The 20,776-nt window shown below is 42.0% G+C and overlaps 1 protein-coding gene across 4 annotated transcripts in view; it reads right to left on the bottom strand.

The window, feature by feature from the left end:
• Nucleotides 1-236: 236 nt before the first annotated feature.
• Kansl1 (KAT8 regulatory NSL complex subunit 1) overlaps nucleotides 237-20,776 on the bottom strand; it is a 176,232-nt gene continuing 155,692 nt past the window's right edge. For 2 of the 4 annotated variants that reach the window (XM_010637477.3, XM_010637476.3), the window contains 9 exons: nucleotides 18,134-18,305; nucleotides 10,488-10,670; nucleotides 9,808-9,996; nucleotides 9,331-9,479; nucleotides 4,612-4,733; nucleotides 3,888-3,945; nucleotides 3,584-3,696; nucleotides 2,530-2,782; nucleotides 240-1,982 (listed from right to left, as the gene is read on the bottom strand). In XM_010637477.3, the coding sequence (XP_010635779.1) occupies nucleotides 1,755-1,982; nucleotides 2,530-2,782; nucleotides 3,584-3,696; nucleotides 3,888-3,945; nucleotides 4,612-4,733; nucleotides 9,331-9,479; nucleotides 9,808-9,996; nucleotides 10,488-10,670; nucleotides 18,134-18,305 (1,467 nt within the window). In that variant the 3' untranslated portion in view covers nucleotides 240-1,754. Of the gene's footprint in view, nucleotides 1,983-2,529; nucleotides 2,783-3,583; nucleotides 3,697-3,887; nucleotides 3,946-4,611; nucleotides 4,734-9,330; nucleotides 9,480-9,807; nucleotides 9,997-10,487; nucleotides 10,671-18,133; nucleotides 18,306-20,776 lie in introns of all 4 variants that reach the window. The other 2 variants (XM_010637478.3, XM_010637479.3) reach the window with 2 other exon arrangements.

Consider the following 20,776-nt stretch of genomic DNA (forward strand, 5'->3'; position numbering starts at 1 on the left):
AACAAGAAAAATCAGATGACCTGTGCAACCTTTACACTCAGTGAAAACTACTACACACACCTCCAATAACATGAAACTACCAATATTCCCAGGGGACAGGATGGAGATGAACCACAGTACGAACCCTAAAACATGGCTCCAGCAAAGCTACCTCCAGAGCAGGAACTGCTAACTATGTACACCCCCGACCATCAAGGAAGGCCTGACACGCAAAATTCTGTAACTCTTTTTTTTTTTATTTTTTTTGTTTTTTCTTTTCTTTTTTTTTTTTAAGCACTAGTCTGTGCTTTGCGAACAGAATCAAGACATTAACAAAGATCAGCTTCTCTGAAGAAAAGCATTTCTATAGAACAAAGACAGCTACATGTTTCGCTGCCATTACACAGCTCAAAGCAGGAAAAAGAAAATATTTACAAAATACAAGTTTTTTTAAATTTTTGTTTTTTGTTTTTTTTTTTTTACAATGCTAAAAGGGTTATTCAGAATCTTCAACCTTATAAATAGAAGAAGCACTTTATGCATAGGGATATGGTGCATTATTGTTGTTTAAAAGAAACAATGACAAATCCTTTAACTTGCAAACAGAAAAAAAAAAAAAAAAAATCACTAATGTTGAAAATTGTGAAAAAACCCCGGAACCATTAAGCAGTTTGACTACTATTTTTTATACGATTACAAAATGGCAGGAAAAAAAAGTCCTTCCCCCCTCCCCCTTTTTGGTGATGTGATTATACATGAGACAGGCACAAGGTTAACAAAAGAGGGTGATGGGAGTGATGGAAACCACAGCTAGGATCCGACGATGTTCCACAGGCAAGGGGAGCATGGCAGACAGAGTCTAACTGACACTGACAAGAACCGGAGGTGAAGGAAACGTGATTACGTGAACCGGTCAGTGAAAACAAAATTATACAGGGAAAATGGCTGCTCACTTCCCAAACCCCCTAGGGACAGGAGACAAACATTAAGTAGCCCTAAACCTAACTTTATAGACTAGGACAGGCGGTAAATACCTTCAGAGTGGAAGGACCGATGTGTGCATGGCAGAGGGCAGACAGGAGAGGGCAGGATGGGGGAAACCTGAGCAGCCACAGCCAGGTTACTGCAGTTAAGGAGTCAAGACAGAGATGATCAAACGCAGATAAAACTGAAAGTAAGTCTTTAAGGTCCTGGAGACAAGGGGAAGCCATTCTGCCGAGAACTCAGTGAGAGCAGCTGGCAGTTATGGCAAAGAGGCTCTGGTGGGTGCCCCAGCCCAGAAAACTAGGTGGACTCAGCCAGGAAGGAAGGCTACAGCTCAGTCGAGCCAAAGACGGGAGTGGAGGGTTGAGAGCCCACAGCACCCTTGCTCTGTTCCACCTTAATATAAGGCCATGCCGAACAGTAGCTTTCCATCCCCTCTGCCCATCTTGCTTTTCCACCCTGCCCTAGGTGTGAGGGAGAGGGGTGATCATCTAACATTGCTAAGTCCAGTGATTCAACAGTGCAGAGGATGTGCCAGGACCAAGCCAGGAAGGTCTTGTCCTGAACTTCTGTCTGCCAACTGGAGGAAGTGCTCAGGTGTGTGACAAGAAAACACAGAAACAAAACAAAAATTAAAACAAGGAGAAAAAAATACCAAAGGAGGATCTAAATTCCTTAAATTCACTAAAAACTGTGAAAATTTCCGGCACATGATGTTTGAATATCAAACGCAGAGATTTCTGAAGCTTTAATGCCAAGTTAGTGAGTCTGTTTAGATTCTCATCTCCTGCTCATCTGTGAGTTGGGCGTTGAGCTGTGACTGTTGCCGCCAGATTCCGACTCTTGAGGGGGACAATGGGAGGCGAGGTTGGTGCCACCTCTGGCTCTCGGCCAGTCTTGCTGCCTGAGGTACGCCGAGTGCAGCGGGCTGCCCGTTCCTGTGCATCCAGCTGGTCCTCACACTCTGCCTGGGGGCTGTACGGCAGGGGAAAAGTCCGCCGCTCCCATGGCTGGACAGACTGTGGACAGACAGAGAGCCCTGGTGAGGACCCACTCCCAGCCTACTTTTTGCCATGAAATTGAGACTGGAGTCCATCACCAGTCCAACTAGGGTTCATGGAGTGGTCCAGGAAGACCCCTGCAGGGCTCGGGGAGGGTGTGCTTTAACAAGAGCCAGCACAATTCCACCACACCACATAAGTAAATAAATGAATGAATGAATAAATAAATAAATGATTTTTTTGTTGTTGTTGTGCTGGGGATTGAATATGCTAAGTAAGTGCTCTGCTTCTAATCTACACCCCAGTCTTTTTCATTGTTTGAGGCAGGGTCTAAGTTGCCCAGGCTAGCCTGAAACACACATTCCTCCTGCCTCAGCCTCCTTAGTATCTGAGATTACAGGCATGTATGTGCCGGCACCCCTGGCCCTTACCTTCAAATAATCAATTTCAAGCGCAGCCCTCCACCTCCTCAAAATGAGGAGGAAGATCTATCTTCAGCAGATGCTATCCTCTCCCAGTTCCGCCCCCACCTCATCAACTTCCACGCAAAGATGGTATCCCTTACCTGTTCATCCAAACCCAGCTCTGGTGTGGAACAGCGGGTGTCTTCACTGGCTAAGTGTCTCAGAGTGTCCCGAGCCACAGGGGTGAGGGGTGCCGAGTGTAATTCCGGGCTAATGGGGCTCCTAGGGGACTGACAATGGGAGAACTCAGACAGAGAGTGGCTACTACTGACATCAGGGGAGGCGGGCTGTGGGGTGGAGGGGTTGGCACTGCCCAGCTGGGGGGTAGTCCGGCCGTCTGATGACCTGTAAGACCTGTATACCAAGGAAGGCAGATGTCAGTACCTGAGTAATAGGAAATTTGTCTATTTCTGGGAGCGTGGGGGTGAGGAAGAGGCATGAAAAAAGTATCCTTACCAAGGAGCTGAGGCTGACTAACACCAATAGTGTTTTCCTAATAGCCAGCAAATCCCACTTCTTTCACTGATGCCCAAAAGGGCAGGTGTACACTATGACATCTAAAAACTGTGTGTGCTATCATCCCAAGAAAAAACCATGGCTGCACAATGACTTTCAAAGCTCCTTTCGCTAGTCCTGGCACAGTGCCTCATGAACCCATGGGGATATAGAAATTTGCCCAGACTCTGAAAATTGTTGTAAACAAAACAAAACAAAGAACACAATCAGCAGAACTGAAGACCCAAAACCTATTTAAGAATCTTCAGGCTTCTGCTACTGCTAGGGATAGAGACAGGACAATACATAAATGGAACAGTTCAGTAGGACCGTAAAACTGCAGTCCACTACCCAAGAGAGGGCCAAGGAAAGGCTAAAGCCTTAAAAGCTCCTCTGGCTAAATTATCATGATGCCAAATGCCCTCCAAGTACCAGAGCGGATCACTAGAATTTATGAGAACTAGACAGGGATCACTTGGGAAGGATCTAGCACCTGACTTATATGTCCACCAGTTCCAACAAATATCAAGGAAGGTTTACATTCTCAGCCACTCCCAGTACATAAATATATGAAGAGCAGCGGCAATTCTGTGGATACAGGTAGAGCTCGAACACTGTCCACCCCCCCCAGGCCCTGGGGACCTGCGCTCGCCCCATCACCTGCTGCCCCGCCGCTGGGGTGGTACACTTGTAGTCCACAGCCACCGAGCCCTCTCCATCTCCTCACATTTGGCATGCAGAGCAGCAAAGGCTGCATCTGACAGGTCTTCAATCTGCAACAGAGTGGCTTTATTGGTTGTCCATTCCCTCCTCAAAGTGAATTTAAGCACAGAGCAGTGCACACCAGCCCCACCCTTTTCTAGGTTGTTCCTGGTCAGGACAAGTCTATGATGAGCCTGCACTTGACTCACACAAATCTTACGGCATCTTGAGTGTCTACACACGGGTGAGTATATCCATTTACCTCCTCATTCTCCTCCTCTGGATTCCCCTTCAGAGACTGAAGATCAACCTCTCGCCAGCTGCAAAACAGGAAGATCATGGGAATGCAGGTGTCTAAAACAGGCCCCATACTCATATGTCCCCCAAAGGCCAGAAAGAAGAGAAGCAAGCTGACGGTGGGTTTGGGACTGGGATAATAAATTCAAGCAAATGGACCTCTTTAAAGGGAACAAACACTACTACCAGAGGACTGGCACCACAGGGCTGTTCAATCTTCTGATGTGAGGACAGAAGTCGGAAATATTTTTATGTGAAATCCCGCTTTGATGGTGACAACAAACTCAGTGTTTTAAAACACACTGTATACATTACAAAACACGCCTGTAATCCCAGCACTCGGGAAGCTGAGGCAGGAGGAATGCCAAGAGTTTAAGGCCAGCCTGGGCTACACAGTAAACTCAAGGCCAGCCTGCACTACAAAGTGAGACCCCTTCTCAAACAAACAAATGAACAAACAAACAAAATGCCTATACACTAGGAACGGCTAGTGGCCTCCCAAGTTGCAGCCTCTAGTCTACTCATAGAATCTATATCATGGAATGAGAGACAACGATATATAAAAGTAATTTCACTCTTATCTGGTAACACCCTTTTAAAAAGAGAAGATAACACCAGGTTAGGGTTCAAAGCTTTGTTAGAAGAGAAGTGGAAGGATGAGAGAGGAGCTGGGTACTTAGAGCTTCTACCTGGGAGTAAGGATTTCCTTGTACTGTAGTTTCTCTACGCGGGTTGTTGCAGCGACAGACATTGGGATGACAATGTTGTTAATATCAAATGAACTCTCTCCCCTTCTCCTCCTTACCGGCTGCTGTAAGACAAACATTAAGTTAAAGGGGAGGTACAACTCTACAAACATCACTCACTCAAGGGTCACAGCAGGACTGGTGATAACTGAACATCTGGGTCCTTGGGTGGAGCCTGGTACACTGAAGAAACTGTCTCTTTTTAATCATATAGAACTTATTTACATCATGAAGAGTTTTAGAAAATGTTTTTCAGTGGTAAAAGTAGGCTGTATTAAATACAAAGAGAAACACAAAATAGGGTAAGTATATACAAAAAAACATTGTTTGTAATGGATAAACTATTTTTCAGTCAAATTGGAAGATCAACACTTTGACACTGAAGGGCCGGGGGATTTAGCTCAGTGGTTCCGCCACTTGCATTGCAAGTGCAAGGTCCTCCTGAGTTCGATCCTGGTACCAAAAACCCAAAACAAAACCCATTTTGACAACGAAGACTAACACCAGGAAAAGAGTGAATAATGCAGCATGAACAAACCAATTGCGTATCTACAAATTTTCAGTTTAGGTCATTGGAAGACAGAGACTCTGAGCCAGACACAGTGGTGCACACCTCTAATCCTGGCATTCAGAAGGCTGAAGCAGAAGGCCAGTCTGGGCTACACAGCGAGATCCTGTCTCAAATAACAAAACACAACACAACACAAGACAACAAATAAGCTGGATGGGGCGGCACATGCCCATAACCCCAGAGTTCAGGAGGCTGAGGCAGAAGGATTGCCCCAAGTTCAAGGCCAGCCTGAACTACATAGTGAGACCTTGTCTTAAAAAACTCAAAATAAAATGTACAGGGGTGGTGGTGGTTTGTGTGCCCTCCCCACATCCCATTTAACCATTTATGGCTCAGTACCTAAAAGCAATACTTATACTTAGTGATGATTCTTTGAAAGATAGGCCCATCTCAACAGGCTATCTCACCTTATTTGTCATGAAAGCACCCTCTCCTCCCCTCCAAGATCTGAACTTCAGCTAAATCTGTACTCACCACCTGCTCAGCCCTTATGTGATTTCTACTTCTATTATTCTTGGAGAAAAGAGCCAAAAGCCTTCCAGTTGTATTAACAGAAATGAACAGAAAGAGACTGAAGAGGAGGGCCTAGCTACAGCTCATTACTGGAGAAAGCCAAGTGCTTTGACAGAAAGTGAAGATCAAACCCTTGGGGAAATAAAGACTTCTAAGGATCCAATGTCAGAGGAAAAGTGGGCATCTATGGTGGCTGGGCTATTAGGAAGGAATAAAGCAGGGAGCCAAATGGCCTGGTCTCTCAGATGGTAGAAAAAGTTGACTAGCTGCTCCTGCCCAGACAGCAAATAACTTATCCTGAAACACAGTTAACTGAGCTGTGAAAGGTCAGAGGGAAACAGTGGGATGACAAACACACTGCCACGGCAACCATACAGCTGAAAACACCTAAGAGGCTGCATTCACACACAAACCACCAAGTGTGGCAGGTGTATAGTTCACGGAGGGAGACGAAGCAGTGTAAGCTGTTCCCTACAACTATTCTTTCTATTCCTGGAAGGTGACATACCATTTGTTCATCCCATCATGACAGGGCATTCTCAGAGAATATTAAAATCAGCGCTTCCTGGGCCAGGATTTCAGCTGCTGTCATTTATGATTTCAGATGATCGCAATGTCCTTTTCATTTCAATTTTCTTTATCAGTAAGATGAGACTGTCACTGACCTCACAAATTTAGGGTAAATGCTTATCCAAAATGTCTGGAGATTTTTGCAAATCTTTCCTGGCCGAGGCTCAGTGATTTCATATCCAAAGACCTTCTCACTGCCACATCTCTGTTGAAGTTCTATGTCTCACACAAGAATTGCATGGTTAAGAGGTAGGAGTGGTAGTGTACGCCTGTAATCCCAGCACTCAGGAGGCGGAGGCAGGATTGAGAATTTGAGGTCACGATGGGCTACACAGAGTCAGTTCAAGGCCAGCTGAACTACATGAGGTCCTCTCTTAAAAAATGAACCCCCCCCCAAATAAAGAAAACCCAAACAACAACAATAAAAAGAAATACACTGGAAGAAAGTTTCAGGAGGGCCAAGGATACAGCTCAGCGGCACAGTATCTGCCTGGCAAGCGCCAAGGTCCTGAGTTCAGTCCCTGGTACCTCCCACCTCTCCAAAAGCCTCAGAAGACAGTCTTCCCTATATCTTGGCCAAAGAAACAACCAAATGTAGACAGATGTGGTGGCATACACCTATAATCCCAGTCCTCTAGGCAACTTAGACCCTGTGTCAAAACAGAAAATGGCTGGGGATGTGGCTCAGTGAGAATGGTGGTGGTGGTGAAACTGCTGGCTGGCAGAAATAAGTATGAGTGAGTTTTCCCTACATTTCTTACACCTGTTTATACCTTCAGACAAACAGGCTTGTGAGGCCGGGGATTTAGCTCAGTGATTCTGCTGCCTGCCTTGCAAGTGCAAGGACCCGAGTTCAATCCCCGGTACCAAACCAAACCAAACCAAACAAAGCCAACAGGCTTGTGAGATTGTCCAATATGCTCTTCTTTTCATCTCTGCCTAGATACTCTAAATACCCCCGTTACTCATTTGGTCTAACTTCACTACTCACTCCTGTTTAGGGCCAGAGGTAGAAATTGAGCAATGAGAATGGCAAGTAGTTCCTAAACTTAACTTTTACATCAGAAACAAGATAACGAGTGCTTGAAAATTTAAACAAACAAAGAAAAGATCCTGGGAGGGCTGGGGATTTAGCTCAGTGGTTCCACACCTGCCTTGTAAGTGCTAGGTCCTGAGTTTGATCCCCAGTACCCCCCCAAAAAAGAGAAAGAAAGAAAAGAAACAGTCCTGGGATTCCTTCTTTTGAATCTTCAGGTTTTTTTTTTTTTTTTTTTTTAAAGCTGAGGTGATTCTTATGTACCCACCAATTTCTGTGAAGCCACAATAACCTTTCATAGTTTCTCCAGTGTCATCCAGCTTCTCTACCTAACTGAAAGAATTTGGCCTATCACTGGATTTACTATTAATCAAATCCAGATTCACTGCACAAATCTGGCAATGAGAGCCTTAAGAGTCAGCACAATGCTATACAAAAAATCTCCACTAAGTAAGAATTCCATTTTCCAGGCCGGGCGTGGGGCACACACAGCACCACCCAACATTCAGGAGGCTAAGGCAGGATGATAGCCATGAGTTCAAGGCCAGTGTGAGCTACATAGCAAGACCCTGTCTCAAAAAACTAAAACACACCTGCGCCCCCCTACACCCCTCCAGATTCAGGGAGGCTGACAGGTGAGAAAAATGGTGATATATTCACCAAGTACTGAATCCAAAGAGTTCAGATTTTCAATCAAAATTAGATTCTTCTACATCCTCTGATTACACGAAACCCTGTTCTGGTGTATAACTGAGTGTGGGAGGGATACCACACACCTTTATAACAAACTTTATAAGCAGAGGAGATAAAGAAAGAAGGAAGGTGGCTATTTAGAAGATGGTCTGATTTGTAAGAAGAGAGAGAACAATGTGAATTCCAAACTGACGACAGAAGCCTAGTAAGCATATTTTGTGAGCTGCAATGCTTCTTGATTACTCTTAGGGAGCGGTGTAAGTTACCTGTGCAATGTCCCCAACCAGGCTTAGACTATAGTGTAGTGGGGAGAGCTGGCTTTGCAGTCAGGCTGCCAGGTATGAATCATAACTATAACCCTCACAAGCTGCCTCACCTTATGCAATTTATCTAACCTTGAAGAGCCATAATTTTCATGGCCACAAAATGAGAATCCATAATCCCCCTACATTTCAAAAGGTATTATGGGATTAAACAGGATGATACATATAAAGCACAAGTGTTTGATAAACATTACAGCTCCAAAATTGTATAACTGTATTGCTATTACTGTTATAATTGTTATAATTATCATAAAAAGACCCCTTAATAGGTACATATTAGACTGTTTAAGAGGGATTAAAATAAAAATCAAGTGGAATTATGTCTGGAATCACTATGCAGACAGCTTCTAGCTGTAGTGTCCTATGAAAGCTAATGGAGTGGTGGGAAAGGTACCACAAATAGCCTGTTCTTGTGAGTACCTGTACATGCCGCCCCACTGATCTGCTCGGTCTGTAATTCTACTCTGTGCATAAAAAACAGAACAAAACAAAAGCCCAAACTCTTACTTTCTTTCTTCTTCCCTTCTAATACCCTAACATTCATGGTTAATTTGCAGTATTCTATCTCTATTCACCAACAGAACAGAAACAAGGAGATCAACTGTTGTCTCCAATGCCTACAGGTATTTCTCCTTTATTCCTCCTCTTATGTTCACTTTTTGAGCTAGGCCACAAAGTTGTAGAGTTCTGTGTGAAACTTAGTTCCACAGATCAGGAATGATCCTGATGTCTGTTTGCATCATGTTTTTTGTGGATGGCTCAGCACAAATCCACCTCTACTATGGAAAACAACCCAAGGCTAACAACTTTTGGGAGAAGGTTAAATACCATCATTCTGGCTTAAAAAAGAGTTTCCATTAATGTCCTGGGCTTCAAGATCCACCCTCTGTACTGTCCTTACCCACAGGAACAAATGATCAGTTGTGATGTACAGTCAACTGCACACAGGTACTTACAGATGTGCTGGCTGAAACCTGTGAGCTAGAGTTGGTGGGTGCAGAGGTGTCTGATGAGGTGGAGAGCTGTCGCACCAAGGGACTATGTGGAGTATGGTGGGAGGCTGCCAAGTAGCTCGAACTGCTGATGTCTGTGTGATGCTTTAACACTGCAGAAGTCAACAGAAAAGAGAGAAATACGTGCCTATCTTAACCGTCTCCACTTCTCAAACAAGTTAGGAATGCCAGCAACACAAACTAAAGGCAAAAATGCTTTCTAAGCCTAGAGGATAAAAAGATGAAGCAAACTGGTTGATGAGAGGGCACAGGTTGCTGCAGCATAGGACATGACCCATATTTAGAAGCAGTAGTGCCCCCTACTCTGTTTTCCTAGAAAGTGAAGGACAAAGCTGGAGGGCAGTTAAGAGAAGTCTGGGCGGCCCCTAGAAAGCCCTGAGCAGATGCAAATGCAGGTAGAGGTGCCGGGCCTGGCCCTACCTTCACTTCTCTCAGATGAATGGTCTCGCAATCTCATTTTGCTGTGGTTTGGGTCATGCACGGGTGGCGGTGGGTTGAGCAAGCGCTCTGCTTTTGGCGCTGTCACTCGCTCCACCATGGGCACGGCCCCCACATCGTCTAAGTGCTGCCTGTGGGTCCTGTCAGGCCGGGTTTGGTGTTGGGACAGTTCTGAAGAGGGGAACAGAAAAAGAGCTTGAGATACCTTCTCTCAAATCTTATTTGAGTTTTGAGCTCCTGAGTTTTCTCCAGGCCAATGCTACATCCACAGGGTAGTAAGATAATCCTTTAGGATTGAACTCTAATAAATAGCCCAATGGCTACAAAAGGCACAAGGAGACTACAACTAGAAAAATGTGACACCAGGCCACAGAAGGTAGCCTGCTCACAGATGGACCCAGTGCCAGGCTACTGCTGGTTGCTCTCTGAGCTTTTTGTGTCTTGCCCCAAGATCCATGGTGTTTAAAACAGCTTCCAAAGTCCATCTGAGAGCATCCAAGACAGCAGAGGGAGTAGACCATGAGATGAATTTCTATGAGACAAATGTCTTTCCCAACCCCAATATACTGGCAGCATGGCAAACCAGTGACTTGAGAATATAGAAGGAATGAAAATTAAGAACCGGGACTCCGGAGGATCTCTCAGAGTTCCCTGAAACTTACTGGCTGTTGTTAAGAAGGAGTTGACCAACTTGTGCCTGTCTTTTCGAGTTGGATCCGTCAGACTGCCTTGCATGGGTGCTCTGTGCTTAAGTGAGAACTTTCTGGGAGGTTTGACTTTGTCAAAAGGCTTGTTCTGCCACTGAGATTTCAGCATGCTCTGGAAATGCAGGCTTGTGGGGACATCTGCAGCAAACACAAAGCATCACAGGTCAGTCCAAACGCATGGCCTCCAGGCTCCTCTCTCATGATGTGAGGGTAACCACCAGCCACTCTCACTTTCCAGTGGCCAATGCCTGTACCATACCCTTCTTTTATTTGCCTTAGTGGCTTGACACCTGGTAGGGTAGAGAGGATTGATGTCATATAGAAATTCATTACTGAAGGTCATTCTTCTATTCAAAGCAAGTCACTTTGACTTTTTATTTTCAAGTTCTGGAGCATGCGCGTGGGAGTAGGGGAGATCCTCAATACTGCTGGGTGTGTTGGCACATCCTGCAATCCCAACTACTGGGGAGGCTGAGACAGAAGAATTGCAAGCTTGAGTCTAGCCTGGGTAATTTAGTGAGATTCTGTCTCACAAGGGCTGTGGTGTATCTCAGTTGGTAAAGTGCTAGCAGGCCTTAAGCTTCCTGGGTTCAACATCCAATACCACCCCCTCATCAAAACCTTGCCAAGACCAAGACCAAAAAAACTTGTGAGCAATCTCCAAATAAGAGGTCACACTGTTCTTCTTTCTTCCTCTATGGCCCCACATCAACATTATTATTACTATTTTTTTGTTGTTGTTTTTTAGCTAATACTAAATACCAAAACGCTGGGTATGGTGGTGTATGCCAGTAATCCCAGCCCTTGGAAGGCTGAGACAGGAGGAATGCCACGAGTTCAACGCCAGCCTGAACTATAAAGCAAGACCCTGTCTCAAAAAACCAGAAAAACACAAAAAACAGAAACAAGTTCACAAAGGCTTAATTATAAACTATTTTCTATTTTTTAAAATCTCCACTTTCTAGATTCATTTTTTATTCTACCATAATATAGTGGACCCTTGAGTTACAACTGGCCTGACATAGGAACAACTTGAGACATGACTAGCATTTTAGTTTTTTTTCCTCTTTTTATTGAGTTTATTGGTACAATCTAGGTATACAATACAGTTACATTCATCATTGGGGTTCTGTACCTTTACATAATAGGTCTTGATTCTCATTTTTCCCCTTGTCCCTGCCCTCCTTCACGCCCTCTTCCCCTCCCCATTTACAAATACTTTATTTCCAATTTTTCAGTTTCTCATATTTTTTTCCTCTCCCTTATTACCTTCCCCCACCCTTCCCACTTTCCCTACACCTTTAGCCCTTTACTTCCTATTTCACATTATTAATTATCTCATTAGGATCCTGTGTACTATTATAGTTTTACACACCAGAGAAACTATTCAGTATTTCAGTTAAAGAAACCTCTGTATGAACATTAAAAATAGGGAATCCTAAAATAAAACTAAAAAGGAAAGTAAAAGAGAAAAGGTAATGATGTAACATTAAAATAATCCTTAATTCTGGAGTTAACAATGCTCCCTGAACACATTTAAATTGCTTCTTGCTCTTGTAGTCTTATTCTTTTTTCATTATTTAGAGAATACTTTATTAGTTTCTGTAATCAAACCCACGTAGATATGACCTTACATATTTAGTAAAATGTATTACCCCTGTACACATGGGAAAAAAAAATAAAAAAATTTAACATTTCTAGACCAATATGGCTGTCCATTTCTGTACAATGCCAAGTCAACACAGTAAATTGGGATGACTTTTTCCAAAGTTGACAGCATCGTTAAAGTTTCCCAAAATTCAATTTATATATATATATATATATATATACACACACACACACACACACACAAACACACACACATATATATTCTTTTGAATATTCAAATGATCTTTTGCTTCCACTTGACAAGATTATTATAAAATATCTCAAACTCTTTGAAGCAAATATATAATAGGCATTGCCTTGGTTTGCTTTACAAGGCTGTAGAACCTTTCAGGAGCAGAGAAGGGAAGAGCATGAGAATCTCCAGGGAGGATAACAATCATTAAACTGAGATTTTGTGTTTGCAGAGCCAAGACATAGCTATGGGGGAATACCACCGAGGAACATTAAAGAAACATCAGACTGACTCACCTGATAAGGCACGGTCACTACTATGTATCATAAAGCAGGTACTAGATATTTTACATTCACAGAGGTATGATACAGTACCGTCCTACATCAATAATACTAGAATCAGTTTTGGTTTGAAATTTGCTTTGTCTGCAAATAAGATTGCCACCCTTGTTTTTTTCTGGCCTCCTGTCACATGTTTTCTATCCTTTCACTTTCAGTCTATAGCATTTTAGTTTTTACTTATGAACAAAGTCTTGAATTATGACCCAAATGCCAGGCACTTGGGCTTCCAGATGGTCTTAGATACAGATTTAACCCTTAAAGAATTCTGGAAGGAACATTACAGCATCCTTTCCTGTGTGGGGTTAATGAGAAATCCTGGGCCAATGTCTCTTTTAAGGACACTAAGATCTATCTGCCTGGATACAGGAGAGAGATTTTGAAGGCTGTGTAGAGGAGCCTGAGCCTTCAATTGATCAACCCAAGATACAACCAGTCCTCGTGTGCGAACTGACAATGTAAGTCAAGAGTCCACTGTATATCCATCAGTAATTTCTTTTAGAAATTGAATTCTGGACTTAAAATATTTTTCTCTCAGATCTTTAAAGTTACTGTTCCACTGTAGTCAAACATTCAATATTACAATATTTATATTACAATAATATTGTAATATTACAATATTACAATAAGAATCTGATTCTTATTTACTTGTAGGTGGTGCAGTTTTTAGCTTTTACCAAAACCAAAACCCCAAACCAAACTCAAAACCAAAAAGCTTATGGTATTGTACTAACCACACAAGCCAATGTGGTGAAGAATGCGACCTGTTCTGCCACGGACACCAAGTCTTTTGATAAATGTTCTCCATTTATTTACCTTCTTTTAAAAACTTTCTTCTTGAAAGAGTTTGGTAGCTTTCAATTAAAAGGTCTTATGTATTTGCTTGTTTGTTGGTACCAGGGGCCAAACTCAGGACCTTGTTCTTGGGAGGCAGGTGCAGCGCCACTAAGCCAGATTCCCGGCCCTGGGTCTTATGTATTGTTAAGCTTACTGTGAAATATTTCATGATCTCTGCTGTTGCTTTAAAAGATGGTAGGTACTCTTCGTCCAGGGATTTAGCTTAGTGGTTCCATCACTGGCCTTGCAAGCATAAGGTCCCGAGTTTGATCCCCGGTACAAAAAAAAAAAAGGATGGTACTCTTTTGGGGCTGGGATTATATAGCTCAGTAGTATAATGCTTGCCTAGCATGTGTGAGGCCCAAGGTTTAATCCCTAATATGGAAAAAACAGTAACAAAAACAACACTATTGCTTTTTTTTTGCAGTGCTGTGGACTGAACTACAGCTTCATGCATGTTAGGTTAAGTATTCTACAACTGAGCTATACCTCCAGCCCAATAGTGGTTGTAAAATTTCAACTTCCATTTGTCCATTACTAGTTTATAGAAGTATAATAAATTGTAATATAATAATCTTATATCCTGTGACCTTTTATAAAACTAGTTATAGCTTTTTTATTGATACCACAGTATTTTATACATACTTCCGTGCGTACCATGAACCCATTTAGCTAGAGGACATTCCACATTCCATACTTGCATAGGCAAGGAGGTTAAACTGCCCGTATCAGAGAAGAAGGTATAGTTCTTTATCATGTGAAACATGAAAAAACCAAAAAACACCAAACAAACACTCCCTCAATTACTTAAATAACTATTTCCTTAAATAAAATGAAAAGAACCTGACTTCAGGCCCACCAGATACTTTTTGTTTTCTGAGACAGGGTTTTGCTTTATGGCCTGGGATAGACTCAAGCTTGCAACCCTCCCACTTCAGCCTCAAGTGCTGGGACCACAGGCATGTGCCACCACCTATGACTGCTGGGCCACCAGGTTCTGATATTCTATGATTCACTTGACAGTTCTGTTCATTACTCTCCACCATTTTCTCAAGTTCCCTTTCTTCAGCTGTTTGTTATGCTTATTTCCTCTGGCAGATAGTAGCCTCAGAAACAGTTTGGCAAGGTCTTTTGAAAACAGCAGAGATTTTCTTGGCCAGTAGGTGGTGCTCCTATTAAGTCCTTTTTACAAATTTAAAGTTAACACACTTTTTCCAAGGTTATACATCCTCTATGTTTATAAGAAAGGATTAACTGAATTGAATAACTGGAAAGTAAGGTGCTAAGAAAACAATGCAGCTCTCGCTGGAATACTAATAGATTTTACACTTAATCCTCCTACCTGCTTCAGGCAGGGAGAGAACTGGCTGTGTGTATGAGTTAATTCAATTTCTTATCTAGATACTGTGTATGTTTGGGATTGGCTAAATTGTGACAAAAGTAGGAGACAGCTGGGCATGGTGGTGCATGCCTGTAATCAAAGCACTCAAGAGACTGAGGGAGTTTGAGGCCAGCCAGGGCTACATAGTCAGTTCAAGACCAGACTCAACTATATAGTGAGATCCTGTCTCAAAAAATGACAAAAAAAGAATTGTTATTTGGGGCACAGAACAACTAAATATCACATTTCAATAGTTCTAAGTGTGGAAAAGGGAAACTCAACAGACACCCAACAAATGAAGAGATTAGAAATTCAATGAAACCATTTTCTTATCAGGGTTTTAAATGACTATAACAATCTACAGGAATTTAAATAAACGAGTAAAAAAAATTATACTTAACCTTATTAACGGGGGGTGGACCCTGGAAGTTCTGCTACCTGTAAACATCTCCTAGAGAAAAGGCTGCAGAAGTGTGGTTCAGTAGCCAAATCTGTACACGTGTGGAAACCATGTAGTAGTGTGCTCAAGTGCCAGTCTTCACTGTCACACATTGCTACACAATGACATGCAGGGAATACCAATGCTTCAGAGAATGCTACCCACATGAGGCAAATAGTGCCCTCTGGATGTGGGCATCTATGGCTATGGGAATCCTCCAATTTACAAACAGACTGCACTCTGAGTGGCAATTATTTGGATCAAAGCAAAATTTGGAGACAGGGTCTTACTATGTAGTTGAGACTGACCTGGAACTCACTATGTAGCCCAGGCTGCTCTCGAACTCACAGTGATCCTCCTGTCTCAGCCTCCTAAGTGCTGGGATTACAGGCATGCACCACCACGCCTGGCTAATGCAAAATTATTCTAATACCAACAATATCAATATGGCAATGAGGTTTATAATAGTTCATAGATCTTTTGTTTTTGTTTTGGGGCTTTTGATACTGGGGATTGAACTCTGGCCCTTGCGCCTGTGATACAGATGGAGGAACCACTGAGCTAAATCCCCGGCCCACAGTTCATAGATCTTACTTGGCATGAACCTGTAACTCTATGTATTTGTATGTCATTTACAGTCTCATGAGGAGAACTTAAAGACCAATTCTCTTGTCTAAAACTCAGGGCTACGGTTAAGAGGTGTGTGCATCCAAAATGAAAATGATAAGACCAGTGAAGGGGGATGCTATCGGCCTGCAACAAGATGGCTGGTAAAGTGTATAAAGGATGGCAGAGGGTAGCAGTTAAGATATGTAGGTATGATGTAGTCAGGAGGATGGAAAGTGTTAACAAAAAATGGGTACCCCCTCCTGGTAGATATGCTGAGTGATGGGATAAGAGATGTCAGGCAGGTGTTTTGGACATATCTAGGTCAGCACTGGAGGAGCCTATTTACAATTATCCATGGTAATACTTTTGACAAAATAATGACCACCATGCTTATCATGTGGTATCTAATGAACACAATTAAAAGTTTCACACTTGTCTTTAAATTTGAGATAATACAATTCAACACTGTAATTGAAAATGACCCAAAAAATGTTTAGTCTTCCCTGTATGGGTAGAAATATAACCCCTGCCCCCTCTCAGAGACAGGGTCTCTCTATGTATTTCAGGCTGGCCTTGAACAGGCATGTACCACACCACATCCAGCCCAACTTTTAATAACCTTTCTGGGAGTAATATAGAATACAGTGAAGGAAGGATAGGCATCAGATGACCCTGGTTTGAATTCGAGGGCCCTTCACTCATCAGCCATTTAGCTTTGGATGAGATAACCCTCACAGAGATTATTCCTTGCTCTATGAAAATGAATGAACCTTGTAAGATTTCTGAAAGAAGTAAAATAGACAAATATAAGAAGTTTTATAAACTATAAAATGCTATAAAAATTAAATTTTATCAGCTATAATCCAGTATTAAAAGAAGGTGAAAGGCAATGCTGGAGTCTGAAGCATGGAGGAAAATGGTTGAGCCAGATGTGGTAGTGTTTGCCTGAACTCTGGGAGACCGAAGCAAGATGATCACAAATTGAAGTGCAGCCCAAGCTAATCATCCATCCACCCATCCACCCAATCTGCCTACCCACCTAGGTTTTCTAAGACAGGGTTTCACTATGCAGCCCAGGCAATCCTCTTGGCCCAGCCTCCCAGGTACTGGGATTACAGATATGTACCACCATGCCTGGCATTCTCATTTTTTGAGACAAGGTCTTGCTATGTAGTTCAGGCTGGCCTCAAACTCTGAGCAATCCTCCTGCCTTAGCTTCCCAAGCAGCTTAGACAATTTAGCAACTTGGCAAGAACCTGTTTCAAAATAAAAACATATAAAGCTGGTTGTGGTGGTGCATGCCTGTAATCCCAACACTTGGGAGGCTGAGGCAGAAGGATCGCTACAAGTTTAAGGCCAGCCTGGGCTACATAGTAAGTTTAAGACTGGCCCGAACTACATGGCAACACCCTGGTCTTAAAAACCAAAAGATAAAACAAACACACAAAAATAAGTAAAATGACTGCAGATGTAGTTCAATATAAGGTCCCAGATTTAATTCCCAGCAATGGGGTTAAAAAAAGGTTTGGGTATTTTCTACCCATTATGTTCGAACCAGCTTGCTATCTATATGCACTTCAAATTCCTAATTTTATTCTTATGTCACATGGCAGCAGGAGTATCACCCCACATCATTCTGACATTCAAAGGCAGTTCTGGCAACAAAAGCCAAAACCAGTGGTAGCTACAAGATTTAGGTGGCCAAGAAAAAAATTCAATCATTTTGAAGAACAGACACAGCATAGGGAATTATAGTCATCCAATGTTTGAACAATCATCAACTGGATAGGAGGAGATTCTCTAGGAGAAGGGTTGGCAATGACTTTACTGTAAATAAAGTTTTACTATAACACTGCCAGGCCTATTTGTTTACAAACAGACAACATTTACTTGTGATTGGTAGCAACTGACCCCAGGCTAGCTTCCCCAGGTCTCCCCACTCCAACCTGTGAAGACCAAGAAGGAAATCTCTCAGCAAGTTGCAATCTTTCTAATAGCATTTTCTGGTTTGGTACATCTTTCTGCAAAATTGAGATTCTACTGACCTAAAATGGTACCCTTAGAATGTTTGGGCTGCATTAGGACCTTAGCTGATTTTCTTTTACCTAGAACCCCTTTAAGTCTCTTTAATTAGATTTTATATTCTGTTTTTCTTACCATCTGGAAATGCTAGCACAGGATGAATACAAGAGTCCAACTGGGAAAGACGTTCTAACAGAGGGGCTTCATAGTGGATTTCAGGAGGCACTGTGTTGACAGTGCCTGAACCACACAGTGCACAGGAGGTATTCACATCACAGCCAGAGCGGGTGATGCTGTTCCGCTGAACCTGTAAAAAGCCAAACAAAATCCTGATAATTCTGTGTCTGATAAAGACGAAGCTCTCTACCCATCCCAAAGATTCAGAAAACCTTTCTAGATAGCTACATGACACTGCTAATATGTTTAAGACACTTCCATTTCTCTAACAAGTTGACCTTCAAAGTGATTAAGCAAACTTTCTTTTCAATGATGAAATCCAATTATTTGAGCCTTAAGTGCTCACATAGGTATCAAACTTGATAGCTGAAAAGACACTGAAACTGAGCTAAGACCAGACACACACACACACACACACACACACACACACCAGCCCTGTATGCTTTCACCACCTGATGTGGTGATTTTTTTCTTTTGTGACAGGGATTGAACTTAGGACCTTGTGCTTGTCAGGCAGATGTGATGCCTCTGAGCTACATCCCGGGCCCACCACCGGATGGTTTTCAACTGCCTACTAAGGTAAGTACTTGGCTCATTTCCAGGACGTGACTTACTCTCTGCAGCAACTTCATCAACTTGGACTCCTTCAAAATCCAATTTTTCTGTTCATACCTACTCCACAAGACAATGAGGTGGGGTGGTCTCATACAAGATGGCAAGTTTCTCAGAACCACAAATGACTTACTGTTCTTTAAACTAGTTTAAAATCTGCCACTACTAAAGCTCATACCTCAGAAATGAAAATAAATTTTGTATGGTGAGTGTTCACTGAATTCCTGAGCACTGGGGATTGAACCCCAAGACTAACCATGCTAAGCAAAGTTACTTAGCTACTACTGAGCTATATCTTCACCCTTTTAAATTCTATTATGAGACAGGGTCTCATTAAATTGCCCACATTAGCCTCAAACTTTTCGATCCTCATGCCTTGGTCTCCCAGTAGCTGGGATTATAGGCATGCACCACAGCACTTAGCACTAAATGTGTTTATTAGATTAATTTCAAAACATTATTTCCATTAAACTTGGTGTTGCACATGTGGGGGGTGGGAATAATCAGGAACAGTCCATAGTGAAATATGAACTAATAAAAGTCTTTAAAAGATTTAACTCAGTAAAAAAATCAAGATATTTAAATAATTTTAGGCTTTGAGAAGAAAAGCTGAGGTCATGCTGAATGCAGGAGTCTTACACTCTAGTGTTGCTATGAACAAGTCTGGCATTTGCCAAAGCATGACTCATAAAGTTATCTGGGCAGCACCTTGTCCTGGAAGAAATAACTTACTGGGGGCATGGCACTATGAAAAAGTATCCTAGAAGAAAAGATGATATTATAATAAAGACAAAAAAGTGGCACCAATACTCTGCTAGCAAAAGCTCTGTAACATTTGCTACAGTTGAATTTATTTCCAGCACAGATCTCTTCAAAATGGTTTAAGAACACTTAATTTAAGAACACTGTGGTCTTTATCTATAGTCCCAAACTTCTTCCTTCTAGCAACTACACAGATGGGTAGCAAGAAAAGAAGGTCCCTTGAAAGTTAAACCAGAAAAACTACACTGAATTAAAAATTTTAAGATGCAATCAAGAGATATAACTGAAAAGAAGTGAAAGTGACTAAACATGAAACTTCATGCACAAAACATTAATTTGTACTGCTTGCAGAAAAAAATAACCTCTGTGCCCTATTTAACTGGCTTTCTGGAGATAATATTTTGAGGGAGTTATGTTGGTAGGGATGAAAACCAGACCACAGTAGACAAATGGGAAGACTTAGGAAAACTGTTAGCTAAAAACTAAACCAAGATTAAAAGATATCAAACATCAAAATAAAAAATAAAAGGGCAAGATGGAACTGAGGGTATAAAAGCTCAGTGGCAGAATGCCTGCCAACATGTATGAGGCCCTGGGTTCAATTTCCAGCTGCACGACCATCACTAAAACAGGTGTGTGTGTGGGAGATGGTTCCTCTCCATGATGTCAACTAACTCACCATGCATGATATTAGCAATATTCCATTTTATGGCTAGGGTATATCCCTTAGTGAAAGGTAAATACAGCTTTGGATGTTCAAAAAAAGCAATTAAAACTAAGAAAAGAGATTAATATAAAAATAGAAATCACCAAAAGAGGACATGCATGCTAGAGAAAAAGTGAACTTGATGGAACTTAAAATTCATTGTGAGTTTTTCTTCGTCCCATACCCATCCTCTGTTCCTTTGGAGGATAGGAACAGATCAATTGACTAGATAAACTGTAAAGCTAGCCTAAAAAAGAAAACAAGGTCAAAACAAAACTCCCCATACATAAACATTTCTAAAAGACAGCATTAAGTGGAAAACTAGCTACATATATCTGTCTATAAATGGAACATTTAGCTACAGCCACTTTTAAGTCTCTGTAAGTTAACCTAGAGAAATAGCCAAGGTATCCAAGTTAAAAATAAAAAGTCTTGGACTGGAGATTTAGCCCAGTGGCACTGCACCTGCCTTGCAAGTGCAAGGTCCTCAGTTCAGTCTCCAAAAAAAAAAAAAAAAAAAA

This window comes from Fukomys damarensis, unplaced genomic scaffold (genome assembly GCF_012274545.1).
Source record: "Fukomys damarensis isolate Sample0158 unplaced genomic scaffold, DMR_v1.0_HiC HiC_scaffold_23, whole genome shotgun sequence".
NCBI classification, from domain to species: Eukaryota; Metazoa; Chordata; class Mammalia; order Rodentia; family Bathyergidae; genus Fukomys; species Fukomys damarensis.